At 37.1% G+C, this 26,272-nt stretch overlaps 2 protein-coding genes across 3 annotated transcripts; one reads left to right on the top strand and one right to left on the bottom strand.

Annotated features, from left to right (window-relative positions):
• Positions 1 to 3,098: 3,098 nt before the first annotated feature.
• Positions 3,099 to 5,215, top strand: LOC110882001 (protein ELC-like). The gene is made up of 2 exons (XM_022130114.2): positions 3,099 to 4,489; positions 4,975 to 5,215. Exon 1 carries the CDS (start codon positions 3,185 to 3,187, stop codon positions 4,454 to 4,456), a length of 1,272 nt encoding a protein of 423 aa, XP_021985806.1. The 5' UTR covers positions 3,099 to 3,184; the 3' UTR covers positions 4,457 to 4,489; positions 4,975 to 5,215.
• Positions 5,216 to 7,464: 2,249 nt separating this feature from the next.
• Positions 7,465 to 11,868, bottom strand: LOC110881990 (nucleolin 2). Of its 2 annotated transcripts, XM_022130106.2 has the most exons (19): positions 11,715 to 11,867; positions 11,600 to 11,633; positions 11,128 to 11,324; positions 10,893 to 11,003; positions 10,556 to 10,627; positions 10,347 to 10,436; positions 10,121 to 10,231; positions 9,894 to 10,052; positions 9,716 to 9,796; positions 9,480 to 9,593; positions 9,312 to 9,395; positions 9,088 to 9,225; positions 8,931 to 9,016; positions 8,736 to 8,850; positions 8,571 to 8,659; positions 8,396 to 8,483; positions 8,218 to 8,309; positions 7,804 to 8,123; positions 7,465 to 7,710 (listed from the first exon to the last, which is right to left on the bottom strand). In XM_022130106.2, exons 1-19 carry the CDS (start codon positions 11,745 to 11,747, stop codon positions 7,682 to 7,684), a joined length of 2,043 nt encoding a protein of 680 aa, XP_021985798.1. In that variant the 5' UTR covers positions 11,748 to 11,867; the 3' UTR covers positions 7,465 to 7,681. The 2 variants fall into 2 exon arrangements, with proteins under 2 accessions (XP_021985798.1, XP_021985802.1); XM_022130110.1 differs by lacking the exon at positions 10,347 to 10,436 and having other exon boundaries at positions 11,715 to 11,868.
• Positions 11,869 to 26,272: the final 14,404 nt, after the last annotated feature.

Consider the following 26,272-nt stretch of genomic DNA (forward strand, 5'->3'; position numbering starts at 1 on the left):
AAATACCATTTTTCTTTATTTTAAATGTTGACACATATCCTAATACTATTGCTTCCTACACTTCCTAACTAAAATAAACTTACTATTTGATTTTTCCCTATGTATTAAAACCAAAAATATATAGAAAACAGTTATATCCTTTTTAATTTTTATTTAATTTTTTAAATTAAAACTTTTTAACTTATATCTTTAATGTACTTTAGGCTAGTCGGTATGGGGTTCGGCCCCGGTGCGTCGCGGTCTGGCGCCGGAGCCAACACCGTGCCGCCCCCGCGTCCTGAGCTCCGTCCCCGTCGCCAACGTCCCTTCTTCGCCGTTCGGGACGATCCTCCAGGTGGGCCCCACCCCCGTCGCCGGAGCCAACACCATGCCGCCCACCCCCGTCGAGCTCCGTCCTCCGTCGCCGGTCCGTCTGCATACCGTGTAGTCTTAGTTTTTATCATAAAAGTAATCATCACTATAAAATTATGTGCCAAAAACACATCATGACGATGCGTTCAACTTCGCAAATAGTAATTGTTTTGACACAAAAGTTTAGGCTATGTGGTATGGTGATGGTCCATCCTTGGAAGAGGATTCGTCATGTAAGCGTCACGTAGATCGGGTGTGAAGATGGGGCAAAGAGGATGACGGTATGGAAATGGAGGATGAGCCTAAAATATATATGTATATGTATGTATATGTTGTATGTAGGGGTGTGAATTTCTGACACGACACGAACCTAACACGAAATTCGCGGGTTTGGGTTTAGTCTAAACAGGTTCGGGTCAGTTTCAGGTTGAACCCGCGAACCCGTTTAGCTAAACGGGTCAGGTTCGGGTCAACCTGGTCGGGTTGGCTGGTTGACCCGTTTAACCCATTTATATTAAAATTATATATTTACAATATGTTTTATGTCATAATTTGGTTAGTTGTGTAATTTTATGTCATAAATATAACTTAAAAAGTGAAATTTATATAATATTTTATGATTTTAATCTAATTTAATTATATAAAGTTGTGTTTTTTGTAGTAGATGTTAATTTTAATATATTAATTTGCTGAAAAAAATTTAAAAATAATAAATTTCGGGTTGAATGTCTCGGGTTTGGGTCAGCCTGAGAATATTCGGGTCGAGTTCGGGTTCGGGTTCATATGTGTGACACAATTTTCGGGTTCGGTTCGGTTCGGGTTCGTCTAAAATTTTCGGATTCGGGTCGGGTTGAACCCGCCAACCCACGAACACGACCCGTTTAGTACCCCTAGTTGTATGTATATATGTGTGTGAGAGGGGGAGGACCGTCCCATTCGTCTCAACCCCGACGTTCTGGACGAAGCAACCACCATGACGATGGGCAGGAAATGGAGAGGGGGCCGGCGACGAAGCTGGACGTGGGGGGACGAACCCCATACCGCAAAGTCTTATAGCAATGTGCAACACTACAACGAAAACGGTGTATTCGACTTTACAAATTTTATGAATTGGTGTAATATTTTCGAACACAAGCTTTATACACATTCCAGAAAATACAAATGTTTGCCTAAAGTGAGCTTCTTCTTGAAAGTCATTCTCAATAACACATCATCCTTCTCCCTTGATTTAAGCAATATACGAAATTAACGATGAGCAAATTTTCATCATACTAGACGTCTTTAAATGATTTATAAAGGCTCTTATAGCCTTATAGGAGTAGACATGGTTGGCTCATGTGTGGACCATTTAGACTTTCATGTTGGATCCACAAAAGCTTAAAAAAACACTAATTTTAGTTAGACCTTGCACATTAGAAAACCTTTTAGTTTTTTTATATTATTATTTTTTGCACATTGATTAACATAAATTTATGTCCCTCGTATTTTAAACCTCATGATAAAATATCATATAATATGATAAAAGATCAAATACAAATATTTTTATCATACAAAACGTATGAATATGGTGAAAAGGTAAAAAAACGCAGTAATATTTTCGTAATTATTTACTCGTAGAATAATTATCAAAATTACCCTACAAATAATTTTGTAGGGTAATTTTGATCTTGTAGAGTAATTTTGTAAAGTACTATAACTCCATAAGTACTCTACAAATAATGTTGTAGGTGTAGTTTTAATCTTGTAGAGTAATTTTGTAGAGTACCATAATTACTCTACAAGCAAATAATTACAAAAATGTCAACACGTTTTTTTTTTTTTTTTCATGTCTTTCATATGTTTTGTACGATAAGACCGCTTGTACTTAAAGTTAACTCCATCGACAATATCTATTCATCACTTAAATCCGATAATTACACCTAACAACATATATTAGAAAAATAGGCAAAAGATCAAATACAAATAATCTTAACATACTAAACATACAAATTGAAGGAAAACCCAAAAAGACAAGGTGGCATTTTTGTAATTACCACCAACTATCAAAGTTACAACCAAAAATACCTAAAAAAACACAATTTTTTTTAACATTTTTATTAAAAAATCGTTACATTTCGTTAGCAAAAAAAAAAAAAAAAATTTTTTTTTTGCTGCTACTAAAAGTAGCGATTTTTTAATAAAAATGTTAAAAAAATAAAATAAAATAATTTGTGTGTTTTTTTTTTTTTATTTTTTTAGATTTTTTTAGGTTTTTTGGAGAGTTTAGTTTTTAGCATTTTAGCTTGGGGGGGGGGTTAGGTTTTTTTTAGGTTTTTGGGGGTGGGGGGGGGGGGTTAGGTTTTTTTTAGGTTTTTTTTGGGGGGGGGTTAGGTTTTTTTTAGGTTTTTGGGGGGTGGGGGGGTTAGGCTTTTTTAGGTTTTTGGGGGGTGGGGGGTGGGGGGTTTAGGTTTTTTTTGGGGGTGGGGGGAGTGGTTAGGTTTTTTTAGGTATATTTGTAGAGTAACTTTGATAGTTATTGATAATTACAAAAATGCCACCTTGTCTTTTTTAGTTTTCCTTCAATTTGTATGTTTAGTATGTTAAGATTATTTGTACAAGAACTTTACCCTAGAAAAATAAATCCGATTAGAAAAATAAAACCTACACACAAATGTCCAAATAGTCTCCCCCATTAGAAAAATAAAACATCATACGTAGACACAATACCACCGTCCAAGACTCCAAACGCGCAAATTCCCTTCTCAAATAAAATAAAATAAAAAAACCCGATATTATTCACACATCCTAAAAAGTCTCCTCTCGAAACTTCCAACCATTCTCATCAGCCGATCAAATGGTGCACCCACCGCCGTCTCCGTCGTCTTCCACCGCCCAATTCACCCAACAATTCCTCTCCTCCGTCCTCTCCCAGCGCGGCCCCTCCTCCCTCCCCTACTCCGAAGACGTCAAATGGCTCATCCGCCAACACCTCCTCTCTTTATCCGAATCCTTCCCCTCTCTCCACCCCAAAACCGCCACTTTCACCCACAACGACGGCCGCACCGTCAACCTCCTCCAGTCCGACGGCACCGTCCCCATGCTCTTCCACAACGTCACCTACAACATCCCCGTCGTCATCTGGCTCATGGAGACCTACCCCCGCCACCCGCCTCTCGTCTTCGTGAATCCCACGCGCGATATGGTTATTAAGCGTCAACACTCCTTTGTTAACCCCTCTGGGTTAGTTTCCATCCCTTATTTGCAGAATTGGGTTTATCCTAGCTCTAATTTGGTTGATTTAGCTCGTAATTTGAGTCATTATTTTGGTGTTGATCCCCCTTTGTACTCCCAACGTAGACCAAACCCTAACCCTAACCCTAGTTTTAATAATAGTAGTAATAATACTTCAGTTTCATCGGTTTCGGCTTCTGGGTTGAACTCGTCTTCTTCTATACGGCCTGCGATTCCGCCGAGGACTTATCCGCCTTCGCCGTATGGCAGCGGGCGGATTTCGTCACCCTCTCCGACCCCGTCGCCTCCACCGGGAGTGGCGGGAGGGGTTACGGAGGATCCGAATGAGGTTTATAGGCGGAATGCGATTAATAAACTGGTGGAAAATGTGCATACTGATGTAGAGGAGTTGAGGAAGAAGAGGGAAGTGGAAATGGAAGGGATGTTTACGGCTCAAGCGGTGTTACGTCAGCGGGAAGAGGAGATTTCGAAAGGTTTGAGGGAGATGCAGTATGAGAAGGAGGCGTTAGAGCAGCAGTTGCAGATGGTGTTGATGAATACGGATTTGTTGGAAGGGTGGGTGAGGGAGAATGAGGGGAAGTTAGGGGGTGATGTGGGGAGTGTTAACGCGGATGAAGCGTTTGAGCCGTTGGATTCGTTGTCGAAACAGATGTTGGAGTCGACTTCGTCGGATCTTGCTATAGAGGACGCGATTTATGCGATGGATAAAGCTGTGCAACATGGGTCGATACCGTTTGATCTTTATTTGAGGAATGTGAGATTGTTGTCGCGTGAACAGTTTTTTCATCGTGCAACATCTGCTAAAGTCAGGGCTGCGCAGATGCACGCCCAAGTTACCAGCATGGCTTCCAGAGCACCTCCGTATGCTGTTTGACTAGTCAATTAGTCGTCTGCCTTCTTGTGTTTGGTATGTACAACTTAACCTTTATAAGTAAGTTGATGAATTTTATTATGTTTTCGCTCTTTTAAAGAAATGAGAACCAGTTACTTATGTTATATATTAAATGATAAGATTACTTTAAGTCAATCTTGCTAATCATGATAAGACAATCATCTGTTTGAAGTTGTAATAATGACGTTTCATGATATATAATTATATACTTTGTGGCTATTGATTATTAAGTGAAGTTAAATACAGGTAGACATGTTTAATAATTAGTTGCGTTGCAGCTAGACCATGTGTAATCCTAAAAGACTTGGTGCATGATACCGTTTATGGATCTTGAAATTTGAATCTGATTTCGTTTTGCCTTTTTCTACTACATCATCTAATTCCATTGGCTTTTCGTAAAATGAATTATCGTAAGTTAGGTAGTTGAAATTCATTATAATCCAGCATCACAACAGCTTGTTCGGTATACTGATGAATTACAATCGAAAACCTTTTTACAGGATGCCACTGCAAATATATCCTTTGAAGATCGATTAGAACGGCTGGGGGTGTAAGTTCAAGGTTTAGGTTTGTTTTGTGTGGTTCATTTCATTGATGGTGGTTTCTATTTACATATAAACAAGTGGTACATTGTGTTGATAAACAAATATATCTTTCCATGTATAACCTTTGTTACATGACCTTCAAACCATAATCGTCATAATTTTTTCTCCTATTATTTAATCAAGGTTTCTTCTTAAACGATTGAATTCATCGGATTAGGTATTTTTATCTTCCAGAGTTAACAAGAAATTTTGCATAGCTGTTGTTTGATCTCGAATCATGCCCCTCTCTTGCATTGTTTTTACAAATTGTTAATTGCTTTCTAAGATGAAAAATAATACAGCTTATTATGTTATTTATGTTATAACATCAGGTGTTTAAGATTTTGTATGTTATTATACTTTTTTTTTTTCCCAACTTGCACTACGTAGGCCTGGCTCGGGTTTTTTTTTTTTTTTTTTTTTTTGGAGTGGTAATGCCGAAAAAAAATGTACCTAGTAATCAAGGGGGGGATGAATTTGTAAGTATGTGATGTTTGATCTACTGCTTTAAAACATGTGCCTCAATAATTATTGATGATTTTTAACACCGTTATAAAAGTTGGCATCAAAATTTATTAAATGATAAAGATTAACACACCATTAATAGTTGTTTTAGTTATTTGATTGAAATGGATTACATTAGTTTTCATGTTATGAGTTTTAGAAGACATGTTTGTTAGGCTATGTGTTATGGGTTCACAGCCTTCCAAATGCGGCTGTTAAAGGGTGTTAAACTCCCTCTAAGTCGCGTTATCCAAAGCTGAAAAGGGGCGCAGCTTAGTGTATGCCCCCCCCCCCCGCGCGAACTTTTCGATGCGTAGTGTTATGAACAGTAATTTTGTATAGAAATTTTTTAGGTGTATACGTTCCCCTCCGGTTTCAGAAAAAATTGGGGGGGGGGGGGAAGCTTCGCCAATGGGCGTGAGGGCTTTGGGCGTGAGGGCTTTGGGCGTGAGCCCCTTCACTCTTGCAAACATGAAAGATGGTGCAAAAGGTGTTGGGATTTAATTAGGGTAGTCAATAGCAAATGAAATAAATTTATGTGTTCTATTTGGCTTCACAGCCGTAAAAGGGTGTTGAACTCCCCCCAAGTGGCGTTATCCAAGCTGAAAAGGGGCGCGAGGGCTTTGGGCGTCAGCCCCTTCACTCTTGCAAACATGAAAGATGGTGCAAAAGGTGTTGGGATTTAATTTGGGTAGTCAGTAGCAAATGAAATAAATTCATGTGTTCTGCTTGGCTTGTTCATCTATTAATTTGTTTACTATCGTGGAAGCCAGTCCACGCCGTGCACACTGCCTTGGAAATGGCGTGGTCTTTGGCTTGGTGGAGAGGGCTTGAAGTTTTTGACCGACGTTGAGGGCAATGGTGAGGGTGACATGGCCGAAGTTTACTGTGTGTGATCTAACTAATCGTTGAACTCTAGTTTGACTAAAAAAATATTTTAACAAACCTATTTATCACATTATTTTACTCAATTTTTTCACAAAAAAACGCAACCAATTCAACAATCTCTCTACTCAATTACATATTTACTCCCATTTTTAACATAAGGTTGTCGTCTTTGTAACACCCCAACCAGGAATAGGCTGACATGTTACTATTACAGTTAGATATCAAATTCAAAAACTAATTCTAAAGTTTAACAAAAAGACCCTAATTACATTTTCTTACATTACAAAACAAAAATAAATCTTGATCTTCAAGGCATTCCTCACTCGTTCCCCATGTTTCCCAAATTACGTTGCTCAGTAACGGAGAAATCAATAGTACATGTAAAGACGAATAAAAAGTGGAAGCTGAACTGAGACTGACATTGAAACCACATTTGAAACTAAATCAATTTTCCATCTCTCAAATAGCTTTACTTCTAATATAATATTATTTAAAAATCTCACTACCTTTAAAACAAGAGAACTGTCAAAATTATAAATAACATTTAGATGTAAATCATTATTTAACCAAAACAATTATATTTCTAACTTTGAATATATATATTTAATAAATAAAATGATATAGAATAACAGATACTGACGGATACAAACTAACTTATAACCCGACATGTGAATGAATCTAAGTCGAAACTGAAACTAATATTAAAACGGATACTGAGTCAAAACGGTTATAACTTGCATCTGCTGATAACATACATCTGATTGTTCATATTCATCTCCAAAAAATGGAAGGGTACAAGAGATCTATTTATTTCGTTTGGATTAACTAAAAAAAGGAGTGATCGAATGAAAAAATAGAGAGGACAAAAGAGACTTAACTAAAAACTTAACTAAGTTGGCGTGTTAAAAACCAACAACATAAAGAACAGAGCCTATAATTCCTTTAGTTAAAGAACATCTATTGTAATTTGATGCAAACATAAAGGTTAACAATAGGGTACTCGAAACAACAGTGTTTTTCACCAAGACATGTATTATAATTTAAATTTTAAATAGAACATCTCTAAGTTGGCAAAAATATTACATAATACTGGCTTCGATAAAGATAATCTAGAAACTACATAGCCAAAAATCTCTCATATAATCGTCCATACGGAAATGAAACTTGAAAAAAAAAACAAAAACATAATTTAGCCAAGCAAGCATCAGCGCCGAAATACCAACTCTCAAGATTAATCGTCACCAAAAGTAGTCTTCTTTCCTGAGAAAAGAAAAACATTCATTTGTAAGATTTTGATAGTGTCTTCAGATTTGCATCAATATTTTTAGCTTTAAAAGAAATTGACGGGTATACCTGTACCAGGTGTTGCCATGCTTGGCCTGCTAGGGCCACGGCCTCTGCCACCACCCCGTCCTCCACGACCACCATCTCTGCCACCACGACCACGACCACCAAACCTGCCACCACGTCCACCATCTCTTCCACCAAACCTACCTCTTCCACCGCTCCTACCACCATCAAATCCACCACGACCTCCCCCACGTCCAGAACCTCCGCCATCAGGTCTTGGTTTTGCTTCCTCTATAGTTAGGTAGCTTCCATTAACATCGGTTCCGCTGAGATCAATAGCTTTACTCAAGGCATCACGGTCAGCAAAATCAACATAAGCAAACCTAAAAAAACCATTTCAAGAGTTGCTTAACATCAGATCATCAAACAACATACAAAACATCATGACAAGATTCGGTATATCATAAACCCTCCTACCCTTTAAGACTGCCAGATTCATAATCCATAGGAACAAAAATCCTTGTGACCTCTCCGCATTGGCCGAAGAGTTCCCCAAGACTATTCTTAGCCTGCAACAGGTAAAATAATAGAACTTCAAAATGTGAAACTCGATAACATAAGAATGTAATATGCAGACTAGTAGTGAAAAACATACATCATCAAGGCCTTGATCGTAACCAAGTCCCCTTACGTATGCTGTTAGTCCTGGAGTCTGCGCACTCTTTTGGTAAGACCTCTCATTGCTACAGAAACAAATATAAATTCTCATTCAAATGTCAGTTTTCTAAGTCCGAACCATGCATGAAAAACTTATCGACAATGAACCGTACCCGGTACCAGGAGTGTATGCACCTCTTTCCTTAGCTAAATCAAGTCTCACCGGGCGGTCAAGTAATGGTTCACCGTTAAGTTCAAGAGCCTGCAGATAGAAATTTTGAGTCGTATTTTGCAAAAAAACGTCATAAAATACTTGGAAAAAGGAAAACAACATATACCTTTTGGGCAGCCTCAGGGTTGGCAAATTCAACATGTCCGTAGCCTGCAAATCGATCTTCTTTCATTGCAAAACGGACCTCAACAACTTCACCCGCGTCTTTGAAGAAATTAATTCTGCGAGAAAACTAGTCAGTAACAGTCATACACGATGAATATTTTAAGATACTTATCAAGTATAGACAAAGTGCACATACACGTCCTTTTCTTCAACAGAGAAGGATAAGTTGCCCATAAACAAAGTTTTGCTTCCTGAAGTCTGAGGAGTGGCTGGGGTTTGAGGCTGCCAAAACAAACAAATATCAGTAATGCAATAATACAGTTATAACAAAACCGCTTGAACAAAACACGAACCGCTTTCTTTGCTGATGGAGCATCAACCATCTCCACATCCGTATCAGTTTTCTTTGCGGTTTTAGGTTCATCCTCCTCTTCGGAGCTTTCATCTTCATCGGATTCTTCTTCAGAACTGCTGCTAGCCTTCTTTTCAGCCTGCAGTCAGAAAAGTCAAAATTAAATAAAAAACTAGGCACAGTATACATGTCTTCCTACAGTTTTAAACCAATAGATCCCCCAACCTTTTTTGCAGCTTGTGGTTTTGCTGGCTCTTCATCTGAACTTTCTTCAGAATCACTGCTGCTCTCTTCAACTTTAGCAGGTGCCTGAAATAACAAAGTATCAATAAAATAAGCATAGTTTCTGAAGAGGTAAAAATATAGCATAATAAAAGTTGAAAATAAATTTACCTTTTTTACAGCTAGTGGCTTTGCTGGCTCTTCATCAGAACTCTCTTCAGATTCAGAATCACTGCTATCCTCTTTTTTAGCAGCTGGTTTTGCAACTGCTTTTGTCTCAGACGGCTGAACACACGTTAACATAAGAAATTTGAATAAAACATGTAAAAACTTAAACACTAAACCCTAAACCCTATCATCATGATGAACAACTATATGAACAAAGTTACGGCGTCTACGACATTTACCTTGGTCTTCTTCTTTGGAGGCTCTTCATCATCAGATGAACTTTCTTCTTCTGAACTTTCATCCGAGCTCGACTCTTGCTTCTGTACACACAAGAAAAAAATAATCGGCATGAAGCGTTATTATCAATTAATTAATGATAAATACGGCTGGTATAACACAAATGGACAAGAAACACACCTTCGTTGCAGCAGCAGCAGGTTTCTTTGGTGGGGCAGCTTTTACATCTTCATCGGAATCACTTTCCGATTCTGAGCTAGTGTCATCAGAACTCTCTACCTTCTTTGCAGCAGCAACTGAGCCATTTTTGACAGCAGCAGGTGCCCGCTTAGCATCCTCCTGTACAAGATGGCTTAACTGTTAAAAAAATCTCCCTTATATTTAATCGAAAAACAAAGTGGTCTTACTTCATCTGAACTGTCACTGTCATCTGAGTCGGACTCATCGCTTGATTCTTGTTTCTTTTTAGCTGCAACAGCGCCGTTCTTGGCCACGGCAGCTGGCTTCTTAGGTTCATCCTACACAAATACAAGCATATTAGAATACATAAAATATGTTACAAACAACAAACAAAACTAGATAAAGTGTTTCTTAGAAAGGTGTTAAAGACTGATCAAATTGATCATCACTTACTTCATCAGAAGACTCATCACTTGATTCTTCTTTCTTTTTAGCTGCAACGGCGCCATTCTTAGACGCAGCAGCTGGCTTCTTTGGTTCATCCTACACAAATACAGCGTACTCAGAATACATAAGATATTTTACATTCATTACAGTCTGTATATGAGCAAAAAAGATAGGATTTTTATAGCATAAAAACCAATCAAATGATCATAACTTACTTCATCAGAAGAATCATCACTGCTTGGCTCCTTGACTGGTTTTTTAACAGGGGCTGCCTTCTTGGGTACAACCTTAACCATTTAACAAAAAGAGACTCAATAATATTAAGGAATAATTTACCAAACATAATTAAAGCTATAATTCTAGATTTTTAGGTAAACAAAACAGTTTTAACAACATAGTTAGTATCAGCTCAAGTTAAAATAAAAACACTAAAAAAGCAATTATTTTGGTTCCAAACTTTCAAAAAAGTTAAAAACTAGACCAATATAGTTTCATCTCAACTTGTCATGTATATATATATTAAAAAGAAGTTAATATATAACATGAGTATACCTTCTTTTCATCCTCAGACTCTGATGAACTTTCTTCAGATGAGCTGCTTTCCTGTTTCTTGACAATCTTCTTTGGGGCCTTTGCCTCAACTTTCTTGGGAGCTACCTTAACCTTATATTAAAACATGAAAACATTAATACAGCTAAACAGAAACTATATTAATCAAAAATAATGTTGTACTTTATATTAACCTCTTAGAGTAGATAAAAATATCACACATTAAGTTAGGTTATACCTTCTTCTGTTCTTTATCAGATTCAGATGAGCTACTCTCTTCAGATGAACTGCTTTCTTGTTTCTTCACAACCTTCTTTTGAGTCTTTTTCTCAACTTTCTTCTTCTCAACAGCCTGTGCCACACCACCATTGGCCACTTTCTGCTTCTTGCTACTCACTACTTCCTTTTCAATAATCTCCTCTGCATCTCTCTTGCCTATATTCAATCAAACCACAAAAAAAAACATCACAACCGGTAATCATCAAATAGCAAATTCAAGTTTCAAATTTAGTCTGTTCGACATTCAAAACTCAAAATAAATTTCTATAAGCTAATCTAATCAAGTGAATTATTGAAATCAACATAAAAAAAAAAAAAGACAACACATGTACATACAAAGATAAATTTATCAAAAAAAAAAAAAAACACGAAAAAAGCCCTAAAACAGAATTAGAAAACGAAAAAGAATGAAAAGAAAAACAAAAGGCTACCTTTTTTGATTGATTTGGCAGGAGTTGAATCAACCTGAAATCAAATGATGAGAGTTAGATACATGCATATGGATACAAGAAAGAAGAAACTGAAAACAGGAATCAACGGTGGTACCTTGGAGGCAGACTTCTTGGATGATTTAGGCATTTTGGAGAACCGGAGAGGAGTAATCAATCAAAGAAGTAGGGAGGGTTGTTGAGGAGCGGCGAGGAAGAGCAAGTGAAAATTAGGGTTTTAGGCTACGATAGTCGGGGAGAACGTTACTGAATTTATAGTCAAGGCTGAGGTTTTGCAATCATCTAACGCCGTTAGTTTTAGGTTTACACTTTGTTTTTCTTTAACGGTGCGGCGAGCCATGTTGTTATTCACTTTCGACCGAACCAAATGGTCCTTCACAATATCAAAGATTTTTATGTTTCCGTTTCCTATTTCCTTACACCGCCGAAAACAATCACCAACACTAAAGTTGTGCCGTATTAATGTGAAAAATTAGATCGAAACCTAAAACATAGAAAATAATAACTAAGTCGATTTGGGTCTCACGCGTTGCGATGAACTTGTTAAACATGAAAAAATAGATGACGTAAAAATATTGAACCGCACACGCACGTTGCGTCGTGTTAACTCGCGAAAATTAGAACAAAACGTAAAACGAAACGTAGAAACGTTGAACCATATACGCACGTTGTGTCGTGTTAACTCGCATAATTTAAAGCGAAACGTAAAACGAAAAAATTTACGAAATATGAAAGTAAAAGACCAAAGTTGAAAGTAAAAAATTGTGAGGTTAAATTGCAAAAGATGAAAACTTTTGGGTTAAAAGTAATAAAACCAAATAGTTTTGGGTTAAAAGTGTAAGATCAAATTATTTTTTAAAAACTCCCCTAAGCCTCGAGTACAACCCCTCTATGCATAAGAATGTTGCAAATTTATAGCATGTAAACTAGAATCGCAACCCACCGTAATGCGGCGGATATTCTTTAGTTATAACTAAGTCGATCTAGGACCCGAACGTTATGTTAAACCTGTCAAACGGGAAAAAAATAGACGATGTAAAAACGTTCACCCACACACGTGCGTTGCGTCGTGTTAACTCGCAAAATTTAAAACGAAACGTAAAAACGTTAAACCAAAGACGCAAGTTGCGATGTGTTAAGTCACAAAATTTAGAACCAAGCATAAAGCGAAAAATTTGCGGAAAATGAAAACTATAAAGGACCAAAGTTGAAAGTAAAAAAAGTTGTGAGAATAGATTGCAAAAGATAAAAGGTTTTGGGTTAAAAGTAAAAAACAAATAGTGTTGGGTTAAAAGTAATTTATGAAATACTTTTGGGTGAAATGTAAAAAAATCATTTTTTTTTTGAAACCCCCAAAGCCAAGGTTACAACAACCATATGCATAGCCATTTTTTTTTTGGGACGGTTTTGACTTGGTGGAATTTGTGCTCGTTGGTTTTGACGTTGGTTTTTGGTATGAGTTAGATGTGTGGTGTGGGTGGTCTTTTGATTCTTGCTACCACCCTATTGGTTATTTCGGTTGTTTTGGTTTTGGGGAGGGGTAATATTGGTATTGATGTTGGTTTTGGTTGTTGAGTTGGTTTGGATTTGGGTTATCCATTTGGACGGTTCCAAAAGATGTGGTATGTGGTGAGTTTTGGTTGGGTTGGTTAGGGGCAAGTGTTACGTCCAACCGGTTAGCTAAGTTTCTTCGCACTAAACGCTCAACCTCCGGTTCAAACACTAACGGAGAGGTTCTTCTGGAATTCCTCATATGCATACAGTACATGTAACCCACGTAACAAAGAAAGTGAATATGATAAAAAGAAACCAAACACTTAAATAGTTAATAACACAAATAATCAAACAATTTTTAAACACAAAGCACGCGAACTCCCCGGCAACGGCGCCAAAATTTAATCGAGTTGTCGCGATCCATTTAAAGATACATTTATAATTCCTAATTACCAAAAATTACCTAAAACAAATAGTAACTGGCAGTCAGGGTGTCGAACCACGAAGAGTTTATGGCCCGTGTCAGGATTCAGGTGATCATAGATTTCGGAACAATTTATGAAGCTTGCTATTTAATAATTTGTTTGGTTGGTTGGCTGAAAAGATATCGAGATGAACCGAAAATTTGCTACCAACTACAAGAACGGTTCGTTGACTATGATTGCAAAACTTAATTGCTTAGTTGAAAATAATATACGAGAAAACGAATCACACCCGAGTTTTGGCTTAATAAGTATCTAGAGTTATTTCACATGAATGGTTTGATAATTTTATGAACACCAATAATTTCTTGAGTCCATAAATTGGAAACCTAGTTGTAGACATCAACAATCATCTAACATACGCAAATGGTGCAAAAAAACTTTCACAATATGAATCAAAGACAATTATATGTTTTATAAATCAAGAATAATGAACAACCCCTAGCACGAATCAAAACTCATGGTAGTAATCATCTCTCAATGTCAATGATGCAAGAAAATCTTAACAGTTTCGAGTTCAAGACAATACTAACAATCAATCCGCACAATTTCAATCAAAAGATTACAAAATGTTTGCATTAAACCAAAACATGAAAAGTAAACCCTAGAAAACTCAAAACCTTTCACCCAGAGATGATCTTGAAGAAATTAGCCACTCATGGTTGATGATTAATTTTCAAAAACTTGATAGAATATGATAATAGAACAAATGGAACCTTCAAAAATCTCTCAAAGTCGCCTATGGAAGTCTAGAATGGAGTGTGTGACGATTGTCTTTCGAAATTGGTTTTCAACTTGTCAAAGGGATAAGTTTCCCCAAATTCACGCTGGGCCCAACGTCTGGGACACTGGTCTGGGCGTCTGGGACTCTGATCTCTGAAGTCTTTGTTCGATTTTCGCCATTTAGCTCCGTTAAGCTTCCAAAATATATCTTAAACATGTCAAGGCCTGCAAAATACAAACCATCTCAAAGTAATGTATTCTAAAGCTCAATTTAACACAAATAAGCTTTGGAAATTTACCAAACCATCACATCCCCACGCTTATCACTTGGTTGCCCTAAGCAAACTCGTTCATTACCATCCAACCATAAAAAAAACACATTTTCCATTCCCTTACCAATTCTCAGGCACGTTCAATAGTCATACCCTAACTCACAAGACTTACAACCTATTAATAGATCTCTATTTCAGTGAGTACAATGATGCAACATTTAATAAATAAAGAAATTGCCCAACCAAGTCTAACTAATCTTCAAGTTTCACATGTATTCACACCCCTCACAATGGTTCTCTCCTCTCGGTTTGAAATAAAAACTAGCAAGTGTGCACTAGTATCAATACACTCAATGACCAAAATACAAAACTTGTTTTAATATGCTTGACAGACAATCATGCTTTCACCAACTAATACGAACGATGCACATATCCAAAGGACTTAGGAGCTTTTGGGTTTTTGGATAAGGTGAAGAACTATGGTGGTTTAAGGGTGGTTAGAGGTAAGAAACACGAATCCGAATACATATCCTTATTTATTTCTACAAAATGACTACAAATGGGTAAATGTGACCCATAACTTTATTGCTTTCACAACCTTTCATTTGGTTGCGTTTTTCTTATTATTATTTTTTATTTGTTTTTTCAAAATGAACATGGATAACATTCATGGATTGTGGGTTATGGTGATATAGTGATAAGTGGGTTTAGCAAATGAATGGATGGGCAGTTCAAGATGGCTACTACGGGTAGATTTTTTAATAAAATGATAATCATACGAGGGTAAGGTTTAAAGGTTTCCTAAAAGCCTTTATCATCTATGTACAAACATTTAGTTTGTGGTTTCGACATGCATCAAATAAGTCAAGTTCTCAAACAAAGCAATGTATAGGCCTACTCTCAAAAATCAATATATGCAAATAAGCAAATATGTATAAATATTCAAGCGTTATAAGCGTATAAATGCAATGTATAAATGTTGTGCATAAATAAAGGAGTGTATAAATGTATTATACATGTATAATAAGTATGAATTTGCATATAAATGGTACTAAGTATGTATGTATCATGAATAAATCACAAGTATTTATGAATAAGGAATAACACAAGCATATAAAAGATAGAATTTTCATTATGATTCAAGTCTCGGATTACAACGTTTGAAATGAAGTACGAATACAAAGGAATACAAGTTTTCCATAAATTGAAAGTACAAACAAACTTGCTAAATAAGGAAAGTTATAAAAAAGCGAGGCATTACAGTGATCGCGTACATTTTATACGATAAGAGCCATTGTACATTAATCTGCCTCTCTCTCTCTCTCTACATATATATATATATATATATATATATATATATATATATATATATATATATATATATAAATATATTAAAAATTATATATAAATTGAATTCGAACTTCGAATCGAATTGAAAGTCATAAATTTGTATTCGATTCGAATTCGATTACTAGACTCGAATACGAATCAACTTGAATTCGAATCTTGATAATCGAATTCGAATCGAGTCGAATTTTGAATACAGATCGAATTCTGAATACCCCTAGATGAATCTATAAATTAAGAGGGAAAAGTTCTTATTTTTTGGGTATCTTAAAATGCTGCTTCCTTATGCATTATAATATAAAAAAAAATATGGAGAATATCGGTTGAAGTCATAAGGCGTGGTCATGATCCTCATGACCCTCCACCTCAGTGACATGTCACCCACATCTAATCAACCATCAAAAACCACTACCTTAAGGGTGTGATAATGACCAAAACCACTACCCCCTTATTTTAATTTATTCTTGTCTAAAGGAAAAGAAAATATTGAAAAAAGAAAAGGAGGCCCGTGGTTACCGTGATTTAATTGCAGATAAGGCCACAGGGTGTGGCTTAACGCCACCCTGCCACCTCAACAATTTTGGCACCCCGGGGCGCTATGGTACACACCCTCAAAATTAAATGGGGGGGGGGGCTATAGATTGTCCACCATTGTGCTAGCGAGCCAAATTTGGCATTTTCGAAGTATATGGTCAAATATGACCGTTGCATAACATTCATTTTAAAAAAAAAAGTTTTTTAATTCTAATATATATACAAACCTATCACAAACTAAAACACACACCAATCACAAACTAAAACACCTAAAATCTATCCAATCATTTTTAAGAATGTCATCCGATTTATAACAACTATAAAATAAACCGACACCCTCAAAATATTTTCGACACCCTAAAAATATTTAAAATGTCCCAATATGTCCTAAAATACACCCCTTACGCGAAAACAGGGGCCGAATACCTTTAATATTATTAAAAATAAGAAAAATGGGGTCCTCGCGGGGCGCGTAGCCTTTGGCTACTACCTACGTGGGCCGCGACGACATGGGATTAGGGCGACACCTAGTGCCGCCACGTGTCGGGTCACGTGTGGAGTCTACGAACCGAGTCGGCCAAGCTAGGGCCTACCCTAGCTGGCGTTGCGGGCCACGAAGGCCCTGGCTGTTTGCTATGCGGGGCGCGACGAAACCCAAATGCAGCCATATAAATTGCATGCATCGGCCTTGAGTCGAATTCGTCCCAAATTTTCTTCTCTCTCAAATTTCACGTAGTATACACTATACTCGGGTATAATACCCCCCTAAATAACGAAGTTCTGCTCCTTTGTAAGTATCATAACCCCTGGATACGTATTAGATACGCTGCCCAATTGATCTAGGGTTCCGTAACGGCTGTCGTGGTTCTGCCCGACGTAGTCGTTGGAATGTCGTCTCGGGGAGGATATTACTAATGTTAAAATGGGTTATTATACTAACACGTGTGCATTTGTGTAATTTATAGATTATCACCAGGAAACCCTTACAGAAAATCTAAGACAGCAATGTGAGTAATCTCCTTTTTGCAAACTGTTTTTACAAAACCTCTTTTAATTAATTATATACTAAGCAGTTATTGAGTATTTGTAAGGATACAATTATCGTCGGTAAATTTGGGGTTTTGTATACAAAATTTGTTACTGCCTTACGAGGAGTAACATGACAATAAGTCGGAACAACAGTACCGTGGGTGGTAACTGACATGACTTGGAAACAAATGTAATTGCACAATGGTTTTCATTAAACTTGATTAAACTGAGATTCACTCACCAGTATTTCCCACTGACAAAATGTTTTTTTTAAACGTGTTTTAGGTAACAATATGTGAAAGTCAAATAGAAGTCAGCTGGACAGCACTGAAGGCTTGGAAAAGTGGCTATAAAGTTACCTAAAATAAATAGATATTTTTATTAAATAAAATAAGATTTATTCCTATGAAAATGTGTGTACTGAAAACTTGGGTTTTATCCCATGTGTTTAAGATTATGAAAGCGTGGTATTTTACTCTGATAAAATATTTCCTAACTTCGGTCCTGATGTAATTTCCGCTGCCAAAATGGATAAGAACCAGATGCCACCAAAACTGGCCGCGACCGCCCGTTCCCGGGTAGCTAGGGGACGTGGGTTGCGACAGAAGGTGGTATCAGAGCTAAGCCACTGATTCAGCCACAGAAGTGTTCTGCTGACACCAAAATTTATTTAAAAAGTGTTAAGAAATAAATTACGGAAATACAATTTGTTTTTTATTGTTGTGTGTTATTTGACTATTTGTTAGTTTACAGTATGAGCGACCAAGGACCATCCGACGCGTATTGTCAGTTGTCTGGTTCGCCTAGAAGCGAAGGCGCCTCTTCACAGCCTGCCCTTTCTGGGTATTCTGCTTATACTGAAGAAGGAATATTCGTGTTTAAGGCTCAGTCTGAAGAGCCATTCCCTCAGAAAAAGAGAGGATGGTTCAATAGGGGAGCACATGAACGTAGGAAGCGAATGAAAAAGTTACAAGAACAGAGAGTACTAGCAGCAGCTAAAAGAGAGACAGATGCCCATACACAGGATATGCTTAATAGAAGCCTAGCCAATTTCCGTATCCTAGCAACCATTGTAGTTGATCCTAACCTGGAGCAAATGCTAGCACCTCAACCCCTACCACTGTTCCCTAACCAGCCAATGGAAATAGAAAACCCTAAAAATCAAGTAGAAATGCATGATTTTAACCCGGAGGAGATACCTAGGGTACCAACACCTAATCCCTTAGACCCAAATTACGACCCATGGTGGGATGACAATAGGGACTATGTGCAACGTTACCCGATTCCAGAAGACATGCCCATGCCGAATCTAGGAGCCTACCCAGGTTTGGACCCTGTAGATCCCTATTATGATAACGATGTATTTATTAGGGAAATTTTAGAGAATCCTTATCCATACCAGGCACCCACACCCCCATATCAGGAACCCGCACCCCAGATTCTGAACCTAGTCCCAGAACCTGCACCTCTAATGAGTGTAGAAAATGTACAAGAACTTAGGACCTTCGGTGAGGAAATTTTAAAAAATAACGAAAGGATGAGACAGGTGGGAGAGCGACTCGCCTGGAAGTATGACGAGCGCAATATGAATTTCTAGATGAATCCATATCCATGAATGTGATGGTGAAAGTGGTAATAATAACATAATAATAATATATAATATGTGTGCATGAAAAAAAAACTACGGATGCCTACTACTATTAGTGTAATTTTATGTCAGTGGGTATTGTAATTTTTTTTCTAGTGTTGGTTTGTAGTAGATGCATATATATGTATATATATAAAGAGTAAGTCGCAATGCTCGACGTTTTTGATCAACATGCGTGTTGTGTGATTGACTATATTAAATATTATTTTGTGATATTAATATGTGGTAAATGTTTAAAATTCAGATGGACAACGAAGTGAATCAGGAAAACCAAAAGAATAATAACTAGAACGCCAATAACCCGATTAATGAGAATCCAAACAACAATAGCAATGGAAACCAAGTGGATAATAGTGCCGTTCAACACATAGTGGCACAAGGAATCATAGATGCAATGCCATTTATTATCCAAACAGTTAGGGAAGCGGATAATAAAAGTAAACATAGCATTAAGCGACCAACTGAACCGGAACACAGCGTGAACAATGGACCCGTACTTCAAGCGCCCATTCCCAAAAGAAGAAGAACCATACCTTATGGTTGTTCTTACAAAGAATTCTGGTCTTGTAAACCAATGGAATTCTCGGGCAATGAAGGGGCCATTGCAACTCTACGCTGGATAGAAAAGACTGAAGCTGTTTTAAAAATAAGCAAGTGAGCGGAAGAAGATAAGATAATGTTTGCTTCTATTCTGTTCAAGAACTCAGCCTTAGAATGGTGGAACACTATCCTTCAGTCTAGGGGAAGTGATAGAGTTTATAACATGGAATGGGAGGAATTTAAAAAGATGGTAGAAAGGAAATTCTGCCCTCCCAATGAAAAAGAACAGATAGCAAATAAATTCCTAAACCTTAGGATGACTAGAGAAGATAGTAAGGGTTATACTACTACCTTCTTTGAATATGCTAGAATAGTACCTACCCTTGCATCACCTAAACCAATATTAATCTCCCATTACATTTGGGGATTAATTGGGGAGATTAGGCACGTAGTCAAGGCAGCTAGACCTCAAACCATAGAAGAAGCTGTAGAACTAGCAAACACCTTGACAAATGAATTAGTTCGTACGCGAGAAGAAGACCAAAGGAGGAACCTAGCTAAAAAACTTACCCAGGAATTTTGTTATGGAGATTCCAACCGTAGGAACGTAGGTTCTACCTCTGCACCTTACTGCAAGGCTTGTAAGAAAAAGCATTCGGGAAAATGCTTCACTTACTACAATTTCTGCAAGCTACCAGGACACAGGGAAGATGATTGCAGGAGGAAACCTAATAATGGAAGATGCTTCAACTGTGGAGAAAAAGGTCACATCAAGCCAAATTGTCCGAAACTAGTTCCAGCCATGGGCAATACGACTACCAAAAATGCTAGAGCATTTGTTCTGACGGCAGATGAAGCCAAGATGATCCCGGACGTGATAGCCGGTACGTTTTTTGTTAATGATGTTTTTACTAAAGTATTATTCGACTCTGGTGCGAACCAAAGTTTTATTAATACTTCGTTTTGCAAACTTCTAAATCAATCATTAACTAAACTCTCACAAGATTGTCTAGTAGAAACAGCGAATGGGGAAACCATTAGAATTTCTGAAATCTTGCAGGGAGCAAGAATAGAAATTTTAAATCAAAAGTTTATTGCAAACCTTTACCCAATGAATCTGGCAGGATTTGATATAGTGTTAGGGATGGATTGGTTAATAGCCAATAAAGCCAGTATTTTATGTGATCAAAAGTCAATTCAAGTAAACTCACCAAAAGGTGAAAAGATCAAAATTAAAGGAGATAAACCCTCTAGATCCACGAAATTCATCTATGTGATGAAAATAGCAAGTTGTATAAGAAAAGGATCTATAGTGTATTTGATTTCCATAATCACTAACACTAAAGGAAAAGAATTAAAAGATATTCCGGTAGTATCTCAGTTTTTAGATGTATTTCCAGAAGAATTACCAGGACTACCGCCAGACAGAGAAGTTGAATTCAAAATCCATATGCTACCAGGGACATTACCAATCGCCAAAGCACCCTACCGCTTGGCACCACCAGAAATGCAGGAACTGAAGAAACAATTAGACAAACTGCTGGAGAAAGGATTCATACAGCCAAGTTCATCGCCATGGGGAGCACCGATTTTATTCGTTAAAAAGAAAGACGGATCGATGCGTATGTGCATTGATTACCATGAATTGAACAAGGTCACAATTAAGAACCGGTACCCATTACCAAGAATCGATGATCTGTTCGACCAGTTACAAGAAGCTCGATTTTTCTCGAAAATCGATTTAAGATTAGGATATCATCAATTAAAGGTACAGGAAGAAGACATTCCTAAGACCGCGTTTAGAACAAGGTATGGCCATTATGAATTTATTTCCATGCCATTTGGTTTAACCAATGCCCCAGCCGCATTTATGGACATGATGAACCGAATATGTAAGCCATATTTGGATAAATTCATAATTGTCTTTATAGATGATATTCTTATCTATTCTAAAAGCAAAGAGGATCATGCAAATCATTTGCACGCACTTTTAAGTTTATTGAGAAAGTAAAAAGCTGTATGCAAAATTTTCAAAGTGCGAGTTTTGGTTAGAACAGGTACAATTTCTTGGATACTTAGTCAACCATGAAGGAATTCATGTGGATCCCACCAAGATCGAGGCGATTACCAAATGGAAAACCCCCTGAGTCACCAACCGAGGTTAGAAGTTTCTTAGGATTGGCCGGTTACTATAGAAGATTTATTCGAGATTTTTCTAGTATAGCCATTCCCCTGACTAAGCTAACCTGTAAATCTGTTAAGTTTGAATGGGGACCAAAACAAGAAGAAGCTTTTAGAATTCTTAAGCAAAGATTAACCAATGCACCCATACTAGCGTTACCAGAAGGAACTAAAGATTTGTAGTCTATTGTGACGCTTCTAAGTTAGGTTATGGATGTGTATTAATGCAACGCCAAAAAGGTTATGGCTTACGCATCTAGACAACTTAAGAATCATGAAGAGAATTGTTCAACCCATGATTTAGAATTAGGAGCCATAATTTTTGCCCTTAAGATTTGGAGACATTATCTTTATTGTAGTAAGTTTACCATTTACACTGATCATAAGAGTTTAAGATACGTCTTTGGACAAAAAGAACTGAATATGAGACAAAGACGCTGGATGGAAATTCTTAGTGATTATGATTGTAATATTCAGTATCATGCGCGAAAGGCAAATGTAGTAGCTGATGCTTTAAGCCGAAAGTATCATGAAAAACCAAAAAGAGTGCATTCTCTTAAGTTAAATCTACAAATAGATTTAAATGATCAAACTAGAGAAACGGCGTTTAAGAAACGGCGTCTTAAATTCATCCCATGTGATAGATTTAGCCGCATCACTTCCAATTTCTTTCTTCTTGTTATCCCACTAATCTTTCGCTTGATTCCTCAATTGACCCGTACCATAGGCTACGTAGTCATCTGTATCACAATGGGTCCTTTCAAACAATCCTTCGATGTCGCTTAGCCATCGTTGGCATACTATCGGGTCAACCTCCCCATTATAGACTGGCGGTTTGCACGCCATGAACTCTTTGTATGAACAAGGCTTCCGTCATCCGGACTTTTCCTTTCTTAAATTGGCATTATCTTCCAATTTCTTGATTCTCTCATCCACTACTGATAGTACCGTGTTTTGGATCTTATCGATAAAACCGGACAAACTATTTTTGATTGCCTTTCCAACTTCCTCGGCAATCACTTCTCTCATTTGCTCGGTGACTCTTGGCACCGCATCGTCGTTACCTCCATCCGTCATCTTTAATACTGAAATGGTTGCATTCACCGTTAAACATTTCATTTATAACATATGATTTACTTGCTTTGGTTTAATCAAGTTCGTAACTTGCTTCAACCGTTCTTGTTTAATGCACTTCCCGTGTTTGAGTGAGTTTACACACTCTTTTCGTGCATTTCAATTCATGTTTCATTTCTATATTTACTAAATCTACATAAAACAATTAACTCTTACCGGATTCTTGATCAAGCTTGAACCTAACACACTTTATTAACAACCTGGCGCTCTGATTACCAACTTGTAAGACCCATCTTAAAATAACAAAATTAATAATAATTAACACGCATTTAGTACAAAAATTTCGAGTTTACAAAAAGTTTCATAGTTTTACGATCATACTTTATCATAACATTCAAGTCATCATCCTACTAGATAAACTTTCAAAACATAATTTCAAGTGTTTACATGTTACTAAAACAAAATAGATAAAATGCGGAAGCTTTGTTTGGTGCGTTCGGTTCTTGATAGTTGCTTGATCGCCATCCGGATTAAGTCTGTCATCACCTAAGGTCAAAACCAAATAAAAGATTAGTTTTGACACCTTAAAATCAAGAATAACAAGTTCCATGGTTAAACAAGGAGAAACAAGCAAAATTTCAGCGAGATGGGACAGTCGCGTCGCGCGACGGAGGCTGGCCAAGCCGTCGCGGCCGCCACCGCCGTCACGTCGCGCGACGTTGATTCTATTTGGCCGTAGTGTGGCGCGACCATGTGTTTTTGACAGAAGGTTTGTTGGCTGGAGCTGTATATCAGCCCAATACCATTTTTTATCATCTACAAACTTTAAATCGACATAACTTTTGACTCGGGCGTCCGTTTTAGCCGATTCTTTTTCCCATGCGACCGTAATAAAATTACGGACCCGTTTATCAACGCATCTCACATAAATTTTCAGTTTAAGAACAATTGGCCTTTAATTTGGCTCTTTATTTATTTGACCCGTTTGTCTACATGTACAACAACTTGTTTTATTGTCATCTCATGTCTACGACTGATTTACCCAATCCCGGGTTGTCCCACTATAGCGTTTCGCTCCCGTCAAGAGGGACACTTATGTAGTAATCATCATGCTTGTTTTCAAGGATTTAAACATGCTTATCTAAATCATTTGACAAGTAAAAATTCCAAACTTTAATCCCTCTACAAGGGTTCATGTTTTTGCAACAAGTCAGTGTGTCCGCTTCATGGCTTACGCTTTGTTTATGACCAATCACAAGTGATGGTTATTGACTTCGACATTTACAACTCAACTTGTTTTGACCCGTTTGGATGCCGAATGGAGACCACCATTTCAAGACATTCCAAACTCTATTTCTAACACATGTTTTGACCCGTTTTATTTGTCTAAGGCACTTCGTCACTTCCGTGACTTAACGGGTTTTCCTTTTTGGCTAAATTCCAATACGAGTAACTAGAATAAATAAATAACATAATGTAACGAAACCATAGGTCGCGTACCTTTAGAGCACTCCCTTCAAACGTGTATCACCTCCGGCTTGTCTGCTTGACGATCCGGATTCTTTACCTAAAGAGTTCCATTCACAACACATGTTAGAACTCTTTTACATTCGTTAATGCATAATCCATTATGATATTCGAATCTGCGTTTTCACCCAATCTTTAACATTTTTATCCTCATTTAGGCGCGGGCCAGATTTCATACTATTAAAATTTGAGCTCATTACTATCAATTTAATCAAGATTTAAGCACTCTTTCATCAATTCAAGTAAATTTTCATCAATCCAAAACCCATTTAGCTCATGAGTACGAGGTCATGAATTCATAATCATATGCATCAATTCATCAAGTAAATGGCTAGGGTTTAGTCCTAGACCTAGTTTCATTCTCAATTTTATTCATACAACAATCATGCAGGCTCAAATTCAAAACTCATGAATTCATATAAAATTTGAAGTGGAACCAAATATCAAAATTTCACATACCTTACGATCCCTTCATCGTGGTGATCACTAATATGTATTCAGATTTCGATTTAGACTTGATTTAGGCCTCCAATTTGAGAGTTTTTGTGAAATTTAGGGTTTGAAAGAAACCCCCTGGTCGCCCTTCTCTTATGTTCGAACTAAACACACACACATGTGTGTGTGTTTGTTGGGTTATTTGTTATTTTAATCATTCAGTTTCAGTTTTTACTAATTTGGTCCCTCAACTTTTATTTCACTTATAATGTAAGTGCTTTAACCTTATTGTAAGTCACCCCTAGACTCGTAACTAACTGGGTTATAAATTCCTAGTTAGTAAATTCTTGTTTGATTAATACTTTATAATAAAATATAAAGTTTTTATATTTTCGGGGTGTTACAAGTCCACACCCCTTAAAAAGGTTTTCGTCCCTGAAACTGGATTACGTACCAAATAATGTAGGGTAGAGTCGTTGCATTTCCTTTTCGGATTCCCATGTGGTATCCGAACCCTTCCGGTGTTCCCATTTAACCTTTACTTGGTTGATTTCTTTGTTTCTTAAGATTTTCACCTTACGATCCAGAATCGCAATTGATCGGAGTGTCGCGCTTCGGTCAAAGAAAATATTTATAGTCCCAAATTACCCTTAACAAATAGCTAGTGGTTGTGAGGGGTCGAACCACGAAGAGTATGTGGTTTGTGTATGGAATTGATTGAATTATGAAGGTTGTCACTATTATGAAGCTTGCTAAGATATATTTTTGTATTTTTGTTTAATTGGAAGATGTGAATTAGAATTACTAGAATGATTTAATGGATTAACTACTAGCGATTAACTAATTGCAAGAACTGAAAATGATTGATTGAACAATAATAAGAAAACAAGGTTCACACCCGGTTTCAACTAATGTAAGACTTAGGGTTACTATGTATTTTAATTAGCTTTACTTGAAATAGATCATTAACGGGTCACAATCACAAAGCTTAGGTGTCAATCGCTATCAACGTTGTAACCAACGGACCATGATACACTTCGTTACTTTAGACTAGCAAATCCTACCAAAAGACAAGGCATAATACGTGTATTCATTTCACAAAGTAAAATTTAATCATTCACTCGACAGTTTGCAAATTCAATACCAACGTAGGACAATTGTCTAAGATTCAAATGCAATTCAAGTTGTCACAAAACAATTAACAAAACATAATAAACCCTAAACCTTACAAAAGTCTACACCGGGGTGAAACCTCCAAGAAATTAGCCGAGCATGATCGAAGAAACTTGATCACCGGATGTTAGAAACGTGAATTGGTCGTGAAGCTTGAGGATGAATGGATGGATGAAGATTAGGATTTTGGATGAGT

The sequence above is a fragment of the Helianthus annuus genome, chromosome 4 (genome assembly GCF_002127325.2).
Source record: "Helianthus annuus cultivar XRQ/B chromosome 4, HanXRQr2.0-SUNRISE, whole genome shotgun sequence".
Taxonomy (NCBI): Eukaryota; Viridiplantae; Streptophyta; class Magnoliopsida; order Asterales; family Asteraceae; genus Helianthus; species Helianthus annuus.

Excerpts from the sequence above, each read along its gene's own strand:
- LOC110882001 (XM_022130114.2), top strand. The coding sequence starts at position 3,185 with ATGGTGCACCCACCGCCGTCTCCGTCGTCTTCCACCGCCCAATTCACC.
- LOC110881990 (XM_022130106.2), bottom strand. The coding sequence starts at position 11,747 with ATGCCTAAATCATCCAAGAAGTCTGCCTCCAAG. Across the intron at positions 11,634-11,714 it reads CCAAGAAGTCTGCCTCCAAG|GTTGATTCAACTCCTGCCAA; the intron begins GTACCACCGTTG and ends ATTTGATTTCAG. Across the intron at positions 9,396-9,479 it reads AGCCACTAGCTGTAAAAAAG|GCACCTGCTAAAGTTGAAGA; the intron begins GTAAATTTATTT and ends TTGTTATTTCAG.